The 15,551-nt window shown below is 46.2% G+C and overlaps 1 protein-coding gene across 1 annotated transcript in view; it reads left to right on the top strand.

The window, feature by feature from the left end:
• LOC126156838 (uncharacterized) overlaps window positions 1–15,551 on the top strand; it is a 218,577-nt gene that overhangs the window by 185,747 nt on the left and 17,279 nt on the right. The window contains exons 4-5 of the mRNA XM_049916336.1: window positions 1,202–1,385; window positions 13,336–13,452. Coding sequence (XP_049772293.1) covers window positions 1,202–1,385; window positions 13,336–13,452 — 301 coding nt within the window. The remainder of the gene's footprint in view (window positions 1–1,201; window positions 1,386–13,335; window positions 13,453–15,551) is intronic.

The following is a 15,551-nucleotide window of genomic DNA, read 5'->3' as shown; positions in this document are numbered from 1 at the left end:
CAAGTGGAAGTGCGAGGGGGCTAGGTCAGGGCTGTAGGGTGGATGGGGTAACACTGTCCAACACTTTTGCGAGGTATTCAGCAGTCCTCAGACTTGTGTGGGGCCGGGGTCCGAGCGTTACCACGTTGCACCAAAACATCTCCTGGGTTGCTGTGGCGCCGAGGTCGGCTGGAACGCGTCCTGAGTTTTGTTAATGTGTTGACATATGCATCTGAATTAATGGTACCGCCTCTTGGCTTCACATAAATGAGAATCAGACCTTTATAGTCCCAGAACACGGCGATCATGACCTTACCGAAAGAAGCAATTGCTTTGAATTTTTTCTTCTGCGGGGAGTGGTAATGACGCCATTCCATCGACTGCCGTTTTGTTTCAGACTCAAAATGGTGAACACAGGTTTCATTACCTGTCACAATCCGAGACAAGAAGGCCTCCCCCTCAATTTCAAAACGCTGCAACAAAATCAAAACAAATATTTTTTTCTGTGCGCTTTGTGATTCACCGTTAGACACCACGGGACCCATATTGCACACACTTTTGAAAATCCAAGAGCGCGGATAGTTGCATCAATACTACCTTTGCTGACTGACAGATGCAGTGCCAACTGCCGAGTGGCAATGCGTCTGTCCTCGCGAATGACATCAGCCCCCTGCAACATGTCAGGTGTGACAGCCGTGGATGGTCTCCGCGACCGCTGCAAAACGTGGAGCTCCGCCGAACGGCCTTCTGATGACCTCACCCTCCGTGTCCACCGACTAACTGTACTCCTCTCGACAGCAGATGCTCCACAGACTTCGCACAAGCCTTTATGCATGTTCCCCACAGTTTCTTTCTCTGCAGTGAGAAATTCAATGACGGCACGTTCCTTGTCACGTACACAACCTATAGACGCCATTTTGAAACTGTCCTGCAGATACGCTGTCTGTCAGATGTGACGGAAACATCGCGTGCTCACTCAGGTGACTTTAAATAATACATATGTAACGTTTGGCATTCGTAGCAATGTTTTCGGCTGAGAAAAAAAATGCGGTGCATTACTTTCTGGACAACCTTCATACTAATCGATTGCATATCCGAGCATGTAGTACAGTTCGTGCTTATTTAACGGTTATTGCATACCACCTATATGGTGTTGCAATTTTAATGGTGAGAAGTGTTTTTCCACTAGTGGTTGACGTGAGAGGAGCTGGCGTTGCTGCAGGTGGCTGTTTACGCGGGGGCGGAGCGACCCCTGGGATTGCCGCCGCCGCCTACAGCCCCCTACTTCGGCGCGGACGGCTTCGGCGACCTGCAGCTAGACGAAGACGCCTCGCCGGACCCCGACCGCTACGTGCGCGACCTCAACGCTTCCGAGGCGCTCGTCCAGATGGCTGCCAAGGAGCCAGGTATTGCACTCTCCATATCATGCTCAGCACCTACACACACACAAACACACAAACACACAAACACACACACACACACACACACACACACACACACACACACCAGCAGCAGTACCTCCTGTAACACTTTCCAAGCACAGCCGCCCTTCCCCCCTGCCGTTCACCTGTTCCTCCATTATGCTAACGACACCAGTTTGCTCGACCCCCACACAACCCTTTGGCAATCTCAAAGATCCATTGTGGCAACTGCATGTCCTGGTAGCATCTCCTGCACTTAACAGTCAACTCTTCTCCCTTAAACCGTGTTATTTATCATAGGGTGAATTCAATCACCCTGACTTGACATTACCATACGCGACTATTCCAGGCAAAAATACCTGTCGACTGCAAAATAACGTGAAGTTCCGTTTACTGACTGTCCAGCACGAAATCCACAATAGATTAAAAGTATTAACAGGCAGAAAATGGGAATTAGGTTCTTCCACTGTCACCTACACTGATGAGCTAAAACATTATAACCACCTGCTTAATATCTTGTTTGGCATCTTTGAAACGAAATACACTCCTGGAAATGGAAAAAAGAACACATTGACACCGGTGTGTCAGACCCACCATACTTGCTCCGGACACTGCGAGAGGGCTGTACAAGCAATGATCACACGCACGGCACAGCGGACACACCAGGAACCGCGGTGTTGGCCGTCGAATGGCGCTAGCTGCGCAGCATTTGTGCACCGCCGCCGTCAGTGTCAGCCAGTTTGCCGTGGCATACGGAGCTCCATCGCAGTCTTTAACACTGGTAGCATGCCGCGACAGCGTGGACGTGAACCGTATGTGCAGTTGACGGACTTTGAGCGAGGGCGTATAGTGGGCATGCGGGAGGCCGGATGGACGTACCGCCGAATTGCTCAACACGTGGGGCGTGAGGTCTCCACAGTACATCGATGTTGTCGCCAGTGGTCGGCGGAAGGTGCACGTGCCCGTCGACCTGGGACCGGACCGCAGCGACGCACGGATGCACGCCAAGACCGTAGGATTCTACGCAGTGCCGTAGGGGACCGCACCGCCACTTCCCAGCAAATTAGGGACACTGTTGCTCCTGGGGTATCGGCGAGGACCATTCGCAACCGTCTCCATGAAGCTGGGCTACGGTCCCGCACACCGTTAGGCCGTCTTCCGCTCACGCCCCAACATCGTGCAGCCCGCCTCCAGTGGTGTCGCGACAGGCGTGAATGGAGGGACGAATGGAGACGTGTCGTCTTCAGCGATGAGAGTCGCTTCTGCCTTGGTGCCAATGATGGTCGTATGCGTGTTTGGCGCCGTGCAGGTGAGCGCCACAATCAGGACTGCATACGACCGAGGCACACAGGGCCAACACCCGGCATGATGGTGTGGGGAGCGATCTCCTACACTGGCCGTACACCACTGGTGATCGTCGAGGGGACACTGAATAGTGCACGGTACATCCAAACCGTCATCGAACCCATAGTTCTACCATTCCTAGACCGGCAAGGGAACTTGCTGTTCCAACAGGACAATGCACGTCCGCATGTATCCCGTGCCACCCAACGTGCTCTAGAAGGTGTAAGTCAACTACCCTGGCCAGCAAGATCTCCGGATCTGTCCCTCATTGAGCATGTTTGGGACTGGATGAAGCGTCGTCTCACGCGGTCTGCACGTCCAGCACGAACGCTGGTCCAACTGAGGCGCCAGGTGGAAATGGCATGGCAAGCCGTTCCACAGGACTACATCCAGCATCTCTACGATCGTCTCCATGGGAGAATAGCAGCCTGCATTGCTGCGAAAGGTGGATATACACTGTACTAGTGCCGACATTGTGCATGCTCTGTTGCCTGTGTCTATGTGCCTGTGGTTCTGTCAGTGTGATCATGTGATGTATCTGACCCCAGGAATGTGTCAATAATGTTTCCCCTTCCTGGGACAATGAATTCACGGTGTTCTTATTTCAATTTCCAGGAGTGTACATAACTGATTCTGCGTATCAAGGATCCGACGGTTTGCTGACAGATTTGTGGAGGTATGTAGCATTAGATGTCTACGCACAGGTCATGTACGAGGGCTGTTCGGAAAGTAAGGTCCGAAAGGTCGCGAAATGAAAAACAGTGAAAATCCAAAATTTTTTGTTCGCATCAGTTAGCAACCTCTCAAAAATAGTCGCCGCTCCGACTTAGACATTTGCCGTGGCGTTGTACAAACTTTCCAGTATCCTCGTCACAGAAAGCAGCCGCCTGTGCTTTCCGCCAGTTCTCTACGCTGGTCTGCCTTTCGTTGTTTGTGTCACTATGTTGTCTTCGTAGCCAGCAGTTCATGTGAGCAGAGATGAAAAACGGAGGGAGCCAATTAAGGACTGTATTGTGATTGATCAAGCACTTCCCACCGAAAACGCTGTAGGAGCGTCTTCATTGAAGAAAGAAAAGCATGACATTTACGTTATGTGAGCTGCATAGCTTCAGGCGAAATCTCTTACGTGATCCACATACTTGGCTGGAACACTGTTGCTTTCGGTATTTCTATGTGATCACCTTGCGCTCCGAACTAAAAAGAGCGACGTGAAGCGGTCGACAAGCACACTACAGACACTGCCCAACACATCGGATTTTCACAGTGGTTTCCATTTCGCGCCTAATTGGACGTTACTTCCCGAATACGCCTAGTAATTCGCTTAAATAACGGGCGACTGATTTGCGTACGCGGTGATGGCGCCCGATAATGAGATGGGTTCCATAGGATTTACATTAGGCGAATTTTGTCGCCGAGACATCAACGTGAGTTCACAATAATGCTCCTGAAACCACTGGTTCTGGCTCCGAGACAGGGACAAATATACTGCTGAAAGATGACTTTGCCGTCGGGGAAGACATCAAGCATGAAGGAATGCAGGTGGTTCGCAGCTGTCAGCGTGTCTTCCATCACTACCACAGGTTCCATGCAAGCGCAGGACAATGTTTCCCATAGTATAATACTGCTCCCACCAGCCCGCGGCCGCGGCGCGCTGCACGTTTCGAGCCGCCGTTCACCTCGATGACGACATTTATGCAGACGACATCGACCTAGTGTAACAAAAATGTGCTTCCCCCGAAGAGCCGACTCGTTTCCATTCATCGATGGCTCACTCCCAATGGTCCCGTGCCCACTGCAAACGTAATTGATGATGTCGTTGGCTTAACATGTGAATACGTAGGAGTGGTCTGCTGCGGAGCTCCATGTTCAACAATGTACGACGAGTGGTCTTCAGTAGATGCTCACGACAGTAGCACGTGAACATTCGACCAGCTTCGCCGTTTTCGAGATACTGGTTCACAGACTCTGCTAAATAATAATCTGGCCTTTGCCAAATCCGCTTATCTCAATGGATTTCCACATTTTCAGCCCATGTTACCGCGTCACGTGCCCGCAACACCACTAGGCAGCAGCCAGTGTCGTGGTGGGCAAGGGTCACAACGTTTTGGCCGATCAGTGTACATCCACAAAAGCCCTTGTAGCCTCTCCTTACCTTTAGAAACGATTTTTGGGTTTCTGCTCCTGCTAAATTCTGTCACCACTTACAAGTTATGGGGAATTAGTCTCGCCACCTCATGTTCTCAGTCAGACGATGCTCTCTTTGTCGCCTCTTTACCAGATACTTGAATACTAAACCCTCCACAGATTCCCAAAAGACGTACGGAAACCAAACAGATCCTGTAAATCTGAACAACAAAACCCCATAGGTTAATCTATGCTCACTGAGTCTGGCTCATCACCGCTCCACGAGGAATGCATAAAAAAAATGGCTCTGAGCACTATGGGACTTAACATCTATGGTCATCAGTCCCCTAGAACTTAGAACTACTTAAACCTAACTAACCTAAGGATATCACACAACACCCAGTCATCACGAGGCAGAGAAAATCCCTGAGCCCGCCGGGAATCGAACCCGGGCGTGGGAAGCGAGAACGCTACCGCACGACCACGAGCTGCGGACGAATGTATAACACCGGTACCTTCATGTCCATACACTACGTATCATGTCCCAGGGTGACTTACCCAACTCGTGCTTCCTGAGTCAGAGACCTGTGCGGTAATCTGTCCTTCCAAGCAGCAGCTACAGTACTTTTCTTCCCTATCCCATCCATAATCAAGGCTCCGTTGGTCACAACCGCACCTCCGATTTCTTAAAGTCAAACTCAGTAATAGCTAGAGGACAGTTCCTTAACAACTCAAGACCCAAATCAAGCCTCCGATAGCTTTTCAGAGCGAGGTGGCACAGTGTTTAGCAAGAGGAGCACATGAAATCGGATTTTTGGTATTGATTTCTAAGATTAGGGCTTAACGCCCTGTGTTGACGACTAGGTCATTGTAGGCGGAACACTTCCCCGGATTGAGGAAGAATAGTGAAGGAAAGCGGTATATCGTTCTCAAAGGAACCATCACAGCATTTGCTCTAAGCAGTTTATGGAAGCTCCGGAAGCCCTAAATCCGGATGGTTGGACATTGCTTTGAACGCCGACCTTTCGTAAAGCGAATCCAAAGATTTACAGGGGGACAACAGGGCAATCGGATTTTTGTAATTTTTCATATTTATGATACTTGGAAGTTCGGGACTCAAATATCAGTGATAGAAAGCCGTTCCATGCAATTTTCAAAAGTTCTGTAGAAAATCGACTTAGAAGTTCCTCGAGCGACTTTAATTCACTAACTCTCAAAACTCCACCCGAATAGGCTTCGAAAGGTCCAACAGTACGGACCGGCCGCCGTGTCATCCACAGCCGAGAGGCGTCACAGGAAGCGGATATGGAGGGACATGTGGTCAGCACGCCGCTCTCCCGGCCGTTGTCAGCTTTCGTGACCTTCTCCGCTACTTTTCAATCAGGTAGCTCCTCGCTTGGCCTCCCTAGTGCTGGGTACAACCCGCTTTCCAGCAGCGCTCGGTAGACCTGGAGGGTGACCCATCTAAGTGCAAGCCAATCCCGAGAGTGCTTAACTTTAGTAATATGACGAGAACCGGTGTTACCACTGTGGCAAGGCTCCGTCGGTAGCCCTCGAGACTGGCAATGGTAAGATTTTCGTTCCGTTCGGAAGTATTGGGACACGGCCGGCACCATTCCAAAATACCGAATGTATCCGGTACGTGTTGCCTCTCTAGTCGTTATTACCGTAGCGGGTTGCGACATAGAGAGAGTCCTTTCCTAAGCATCGTTAGTAGACAGCAACAAGGTCGCACGCAGTGTATCCGGCAAGTGTTGACTCTCTAGTCGTTATTACCGGCGCGGGGTTGTGACATAGAGAGAGAAACCCTTTCTGGAACTCGAACCCTGCTCCTCCTGGGTGGAAAGGCCAAGTGCTCCCACCTAACACAATTAAACCACCAGACACACATGGAATTGATGGGAAATTAAAAATGCCGGAGCCCTTTCTGGGACTCGAACCCTGGTGCTCCTGGACGGAATGCTCAAGTGCACCCCCAACACATGAAACCTGTCTAGATGCGGGAGAGGAAGGTTAGGTTAGTGTACTTTATTTATTTTGGTCGAGAAACTGACGCAAATATCGATCCTAATTGCGTAATTAATCACAAAGATAGGTCCTAATTACACAACTATATGCAAAGCACTACAGAAGGACGGCATAAAATCGCAATACGCCGCGGAAACTGACGATACCATACAACTGGTGTTATCCTGCCAAGAAAAAAATTCGCAGAACCACTCGAAACCAGCGACAGAAACATCGAAACTCTACCCTACACCTACAAGCTGCCAGAGTCGATATTAGCTAACTTTGAGACGGGTGTATTTCCTGCTTTTCATGTATGCGTGTTTCTACTGCATTACAGAGAAGTTATTATCAGAGTTTTTTTTTCTTTGTATACGTCTACGGCATTGCATGTTTCGAATTCTTTAAGTTCAATGGGCCCCATGTACAATTAATCTTAAATAGAGTGATGGTAGAACTGCTGTCTGGACGCTTCCATATGAGGTCTACTTTTTTCGTATTTGGTCTTCATGGTCCTTATGCGCAATTAATGTTAGCTGCAGTAGAGTCGTTTGGTAGTTACCTTGAAATGAGGGTCTCTAAATTTAGTGTTTACAGTTCCTAGGAAAGAACACCGTCCTCCAAGGACTTCTGTTTGAGTTCTGAAAGCAGCTCCATGGCACTTACAGGTAACAAATCTAGAAGCCATTCGCCGAAATTCCTCAACATGACCTGGAACGGATCAATCCCACCAGTGAAGTAAGCAGGACGATAGTAATACTTCACCTGAAAGTTACTGGTTTATTATTCCTACTCATCAGCATTAACTTGCATTTTTTTCCGCATTTAAGGCTAGCGACCATTCATCACACCAAATGGAAATTTTGTCTAAATCGTCTTGTGTCCTCCTACAGTCACTCAGCTTTGATGACTTATCGTAGACCGATGCATCGTCGGCAGACTATTGACCCGCCAAATCATTTAAGTATAAAGAGAACAGCAGCTATCCAATTGCACTGGGCTGCATATTGGATATAGCCACACTCTTATCTCTGAGCCTGTTACATATGCTCGTGCCTTCGTTAACGGGCTGCGGTGGGAGATCGTGTCATATACCTTCCTGAAATCTAGAATATGTAATCCACCTGTTACCTTCCTTTATAGTTCTAGATATATCATGTGAAATAAAGGCATGCCGAGTTTTGAACGAATGATGCTTTCTAAAATCAGGCTGATTCATCAACATAAACAGCTTAGCCTCAAGAATGTTTATTATATTCGAACTGAGAATACGTACAAAGATTCGGGAGCAGTCCGAAGTTAGGGATATTGGTCTGTAATTTTGCGGTCTGTTCCTTCATCTTTCTTGTATACTGGAGTGACCCGCGCTTTCTTTCTCGTCCAACACGAAGATCGAAACGAATGGTATAAAGGAAACATGCAATGCCGTAGACGTATACAAAGAAAAAAAAACTCTGATAATAACTTCTCTGTAATGCAGTAGAAACACGCATACATGAAAAGCAGGAAATACACCCGTCTCAAAGTTAGCTAATATCGACTCTGGCAGCTTGTAGGTGTAGGGTAGAGTTTCGATGTTTCTGTCGCTGGTTTCGAGTGGTTCTGCGAATTTTTTTCTTGGCAGGATAACACCAGTTGTATGGTATCGTCAGTTTCCGCGGCGTATTGCGATTTTATGCCGTCCTTCTGTAGTGCTTTGCATATAGTTGTGTAATTAGGACCTATCTTTGTGATTAATTACGCAATTAGGATCGATCTTTGCGTCAGTTTCTCGACCAAAATAAATAAAGTACACTAACCTAACCTTCCTCTCCCGCATCTAGACAGGTTTCATGTGTTGGGGGTGCACTTGAGCATTCCGTCCAGGAGCACCAGGGTTCGAGTCCCAGAAAGGGCTCCGGCATTTTTAATTTCCCATCAATTCCATGTGTGTCTGGTGGTTTAATTGTGTTAGGTGGGAGCACTTGGCCTTTCCACCCAGGAGGAGCAGGGTTCGAGTTCCAGAAAGGGTTTCTCTCTCTATGTCACAACCCCGCGCCGGTAATAACGACTAGAGAGTCAACACTTGCCGGATACACTGCGTGCGACCTTGTTGCTGTCTACTAACGATGCTTAGGAAAGGACTCTCTCTATGTCGCAACCCGCTACGGTAATAACGACTAGAGAGGCAACACGTACCGGATACATTCGGTATTTTGGAATGGTGCCGGCCGTGTCCCAATACTTTCGGATACCTACGTCACTCAGATATAAAATTCATCAAATCTGTGGTAATTAACAAGTATCTAATCATAAGTTTTTATGAAAATTGCATGTGTGACCAGAAACGCGGTACGACAGAGCGCGTCTCTACAGACGATGTTAACTTCATTTGTTATCTGCGTTGTTCGAACCAGCGGTTACCATTCTCGAGCGCTACCAAGAGAGCCACACAGCTCCCCGGAAATTGTGAATTTAAGTCCCTCGGGGAACTTCGAATTCGATTTTCTCGAGAATTTTTGAATAAGTCTGTGTGATTTGGGAAGGTTCGGCTCTCCCACACTGTTGTTACATCGGGTTGCAATCCTAGAGGAGGCAAGATTATACCCTCTGAAACCTCCCCTTAGAAAAATTATAAATGACTGTGCTGGTAAACCCCTTACGTTATTTGATTTTCAAACAGCTGAGCAAAACTGAACGTACTCAGACATTTCTCTCTTTACTTATTCTGATCATCACTAAACTGACACACAATATTTTTTAGCGCAACGCAGTCTGACTTTCAATAAGCCCTACAAAAGAATGGCCAAGAATATCCAATACCTTTCATGAATCACTTACCTCACAAAAATCTTCGTTTTTCGAACTACTGCAATACAGCGAGCGCCAATACTGCCAGCTAAATAAAAAATTCTAACTACTGAAGGCACTAACTACTGATAGGCATACTTAGCAAATGAAAGATTTTGATAGAGAACAAACAATGTATTTACCTTAACAGTGTTCAAAAGTCATTATATATATATATATATATATATATATATATATATATATATATATATATATATATTAATCAGTTCATGATATCCAGTATTAAAAATTTACTCTTTCTGATGAACACACGTCCAGATCGTCCGCTCTCAAACGTCCAGATCGTCCGCTCTCAAAATTCTGCCATCTCTCTCCCCACATCCACCACTGCTGGCGGCTCAGCTCCAACCACCCAACGCTATGCGCTGTTCACACCCAACTGCCCAATACTACAATAGCGAATATTCCAACAATGCCAACCAGCCACAGACTGCACACAGCACAGCCAGTGATTTTCATACAGAGAGGTACGTGACGTTACCAACATAAAAACCTCCTCTCCGGTTGCTGCTGCTGATGGAGGTTGGCTATTTGCTATGCGAAATTCAGTAGCAGCTATTGTCGCCACCTATAATTTTTTTTAATGCACAGCAGTTTTGCAATGGTCAGTTGTAGGATACTGAACAGGTCCTAATGGGCGGCACTTAGGTGTGTGGCCGGCGACTGTGTTTTTTGTCATTCCGTCCACAGTCATACCACGACGTTGTAGAAGCGGTATCATTCCTAGATGCACTCACAAGTACTAACTGTTGCCGGGGTATATATTGATGCTTTCCGGAAATATCTTTGCGCCTATCAATGACACTATACTAAGCCGTCACTGGTGAAGAACTCAGCTCGCTTGATGGATTTGCTGGCAGATACCTCTTCTAAAGCATAAGGCCAGTACGCCGAACTGCCATGCGCGACGCTGAAGCTAAAGTCGCAACGGCCACCATGTTGGTATAACAAGACCGTTGTTCTGAGACTCGCACTTAACATAGAGCAGCCGGAGGATGGATATAACGTACTGAAGTCTGCAGGAAGATTACTGCAATTCGGGCAATTAACCGGGATGATGCTGTATGCTACTATCTTGGTTTAGGAACTGTTAGACAGTGTTGCTGCAAGCGGAAGGCAATATATTTTTAATGTGTTCTGTACGAAATTACTAACCAGTTTTTTTTCCAACTTGGACAATTGTAACAACTGCAGTGGAGTCCACAGAAGACTCAAATTGTAGTCAAACAATTTAGATATAGGTTCCCGTTGTTTTCAACAAATCTTCTGAGACAAATTTCGAGCTGGTTGTTACATCAAAGAATCAACAGCTTTCCTTGTTCAGCAATGTTAAACTGAGTTATTGTTTCGTCTATAATGTGATCCATGTTGCCGAAATGTGCACTTCTAGCGCTTGTTGGGACCCTCTTTACAACCTAACAACCATGGTAAAAATAGGAAGCAGAAAATTGCAGACCTTAGTGTATATATTTTTATTCCAATACAGAGGGCACGGCGTAATTTGCTAGCGATCACTTTAGTTCCAGTTAATGTTGTCTCCTATTTTACTTTTGCATTCGACTTATGATCATTCCGTTAGAGACACGAAGTGCAAAGTGCTGTAAACGGTACGGAAACAACTTGTCTAACTTTTTTAAACGAATGGCCACGCAGGGATTGACAATTTCATTCTGGTTTCGGTTACCGACTTACGCATATTCGGTAAGCAGTAACTGCGGTGCTAGTTTGTTACCCTATCCTACATCGCATCAAATTTTTGTTCGAAGTATTTCTTGAAAATCTATTTTATATGTCTGCGAAAGATACTGTTTAAAACGTTCAATGAACTGTGAATAATATATGTGCTTCTTTAGCAAGCCAGACCTTACTCCTGCTGCTCTCATATTCTGGTAGGAAATTTCAAATAAAGCAAAAACTACAGAATGTATGGAACGATATCTAGTACAGATTCAACACCCTCTTAAGTTCGCTCCTGCAAATTACAGCTGTCCTAATAGATTCTAATTTTTATTTGCCTTTGTATCAACTTATTTTCCTACGGAACGGAATCAGTACATTCTGGAAAAATATGTAGGGAGGATATCAGGTAAGCCACGTTCCATCAAGGGATATACAGTTTGTTTTTAATTCTGCCAATGAAGTGCCATTTATTTTTCGTAAAACTTCATTTGTTGGAGAGAGGCAATTTTCTGTTCTGTTATATGGCCTATGCCTTCATAATCTAATCATCCGTCAGTAAAAGAATAACATGAAAATAATGCATACGTGGTATCATCATTTTACACTCGCAAAAAGAAATATTTTTCCCTGCTTTTCTGACTGCTGCTTTTTCTACCATTGCCTAAAAATTTGCGAAATGACAGACAGGACTTATTGAGTTTGTACAGCACGTCTCGGCGATCGCAGTACCTCTCGTCATAGTACGTCCACCTCAGAAAAAGCCAACTGAAGGAAAATAAATTCAAAGATGCAATGAAACGTCTCTTCGCCTCGTAGACTACACAATTACAATGGCGGCTGTCCTTTCTTATGAACCATTTTGCACAAATAAGTACTCTGTCGACTTGCAGTTTTCCATGACGCTGAGTGCGTATACTTCCACTAGTTTCCTGGGCTATCCTCGAAGAACACGTTTGGCGACACCGTCTCTGGCGAGCCGCCGCTTGAATTTGCGCGCGAAACGGCCTGGTTGGCTAACTTCAATGCTGGTAACTCGGAAACGGCGAAACATATCTTTTTTTTTCTTAACAATTATTTCTTAGCACAAACTACCCTGCATAACCCTTACAAGCTTTTCACACTACGTTTGACCATCCTGTATACTGTATCTGCTGGAGAGCGGCAAAGTTGTCGCTGCCAGCCCGCTTCAAGCAGAGGGAATATGAACAATAGTTAAATAAAGGAATACTGGAAACACGAATGCCACTCCTAGCTCAAGGTACCATACAGGTACATAAATGTGTGTTTTACTGCACTGCCTACATAAAATGTGTGTTATATACAAGCCGAATAACATCTTGGTTATCGCTCTATGGCATTTCAGCATGTCTCGGTAGCTGAATGGATGCCGGCACGGTAGCACAGCGTGTTCGGTCAGAGAGCTGGTTGGCGCCTCTGTAATAAAAAACTGAGTGAAAGGATCAACAACGAACTTGAACGGAAGTCATGTGACGTTCGCAAAAAAAAAAAAAAAAAAAAAAAAAAAAAAAAAAAAAAAAAAAAAGAGAGAGAGAGAGAGAGAGAGAGAGAGAGAGAGAGAGAGAGAGAGAGAGAGAGAGAGAGAGAGCTAAGCGTGGCGGATTGTCAGTCCTCTGGGTCCGGATTCGATGCAGCAGTGGCGTCAAATTGAAAGACCGGGGGGGGGGGGGGCACTAGCCATACGATTAAATAAATAAATTTCAGCATGTATGGTAATGTGAACGGTGGCTTTATTGAGAACTAACTCTGAGACGTTGTCGCTGTTTCCGCGGATATTTGCATTTTAGACCCGAAAACGTGTGCCAAAGATTTTGATCCGCGTTCCTGTGTGTCTCTTTAAATATCCTCCCCCATTTTTATGTGTAAGACATGCTCACACGAACGCCGAATTTTTGAGTTAATTTGTTTGCAGGGAAGCTGTCGCTGCTGTGTCTGGGCCCGCTGACTAACATAGCTCTGGCCGCGCAGGCGGACCCAGACTTCTTATACAATCTCAAGCAGATCGTCGTGCTCGGGGCCAGTGTGGAAGGTGAGGAAACATCCTACTCGTACCGATATACTTCCAGGAAATATACGAGGGTCGTTCAATAAGTAATGCAAAACATTTTTTTGTCTCCGCAAATATCTGTAGAAAAAACGCAGAATTTGTTGTTGGACATTGTGGAGTATTCCACTTCAGTCCCAGTCGTTTCATGGAGTTCAGATAAGTGGCGGCGCACTACATAGCCTTCAAAACGGCGTCCGTGACGGAGGTGTGTTCCAAACAGAGAGCTATCATTGAGTTTCATTTGGCGAAAAACCACAGCATCGCAGATATTCATATCCGCTCGCGGAATGTCTACGGAGACCTGGCAGTAGACAAAAGCACGGTGAGTCGTTGAGCGAGGCGCCTGTCATCCTCGCAACTAACCTGTCCGATCTCCCACGAACCGGCCGGCCGCACACAGCAGTGAATCGCGCACTGTTGGAACGCGCGGACACTCCCATTCGAGGTGATCGACGGATCACCATCAAACACCTCGCTGCTCAGCTCTAAGGCCACACACTAGTCTGCACATTCGAGAGGAGCTCACAAAACTTCATTGGACTGTTCTGCCTCATCCACCCTACAGCCCGGATCTTCCGTCCGTTTGGCCCAATGAAGGATGCACTCTGCGTGAAGCAGTACGTGGATGATGGGAGGTTACTGATGCACCAAGACAATGGCTCCGACGTCGACCAGCAGAGTGGTACCATACAGGCCCTCCCAGTAATGGAGATTATGTTGAAAAACAGAATTTTGTCCGGTCTCCCGTGTGTCGCCGGCCGCACACACCCTCACGAAGTTGAAGAGACAGCTTCAGCGTTTCGTCATCACAAAAATCCAAAGAAACTTCTCCTTCTCCATGACAACGCAAGGCCTCACACAAGTCTACAAAGCCGAGGGATCCTCACAAAACTTCATTGAGCTGTTCTCCCTCATCCACCCTACAGCTCGGATGTCGCAGCTTCCATCTGTCTGGCACAATGAAAGATGCATTCCACGGGAAACAGTATCTGGATAATGGGGATGTTACTGATGCAGCAAGACGTTGGCTGCGAGGCTGACCACTAGACTCGTACCTTGCGAGCATACAGGCTCTCCCAGTAAGGTGGCGTTAGGCCCTCAGAGTCAACACAGATTATGTTGAAAAGCAGGCCTTTGTAGCCAAAAGAGTAAGGAATAGTGTGCTGTATTCAGATCCTGTATAAAACCAGCCTTCTCTGAAATAAAAATCTGTTGCGGTATTTATTAAACGCTCCTCGTAGATTAACAAGGTGTTGCTCTATGTTAGCTCTACCGTCGATCTCCAGTCTACAGCCATGCATGTTGTACAGCGTCTGTGTCACTATGCACCACCATCACATTTAAATCAGGACCAAACTTTAGGTATTATACTTCTCTTTCTTGAAATGCCAAAGTTATTAGTAAATTAACATATCTTTAAAAAAATGTATGTAAGTTAAACTAACATACTAGCATGTATCGGTAAACAGTTGACAAGAGCAAAACTCGCAATCAGATACAAACCTGTGGGAACAGGCCAATGTTTTTAAATGCCTTTGATACAGTTTCTTTAGACAAAACCAGAGACATTGAATTCAAAATTAAATGATTCTCTAGTTTATGCGGGAGAACTAAAACAATCTTAGACAGAAAAACCAGAGCTATTTATAAAATTTTATAGAACGATGGCAGTGCTGCAATCCTTTGTGGAGCAGTGTGTTGGACACGCACATGAAAAACTGTAATGAAGATTTCAGACAGCGGAAATGGAGTGTAGTCGCTCGATTTTAGGATACACAGTAGATGATTACATCCGAAATAAAGATATGAGACTCTGGTGTACATATTATACTCCAAGAAAATGAAGCACTTTAAATAAATTTTTTAAATACTGTTTAACGATATCCATTAATAGGTAGCCAAAACTAATGTATAATTACAAGTCCATAGGGGTTGCATTAAAGGAAGAAAAGAAAAAGGATGGAAATACTAGTTATGAACGCTTGAAGAGCCCGCATCTCGTGGTCGTGCGGTAGCGTTCTCGCTTCCCACGCCCGGGTTCCCGGGTTCGATTCCCGGCGGGGTCAGGGATTTTCTCTGCC

The sequence above is a fragment of the Schistocerca cancellata genome, chromosome 2 (assembly GCF_023864275.1).
Source record: "Schistocerca cancellata isolate TAMUIC-IGC-003103 chromosome 2, iqSchCanc2.1, whole genome shotgun sequence".
In the NCBI taxonomy this organism is placed as follows: domain Eukaryota; kingdom Metazoa; phylum Arthropoda; class Insecta; order Orthoptera; family Acrididae; genus Schistocerca; species Schistocerca cancellata.
This window is presented reverse-complemented; position numbering and strand designations above follow the sequence as displayed.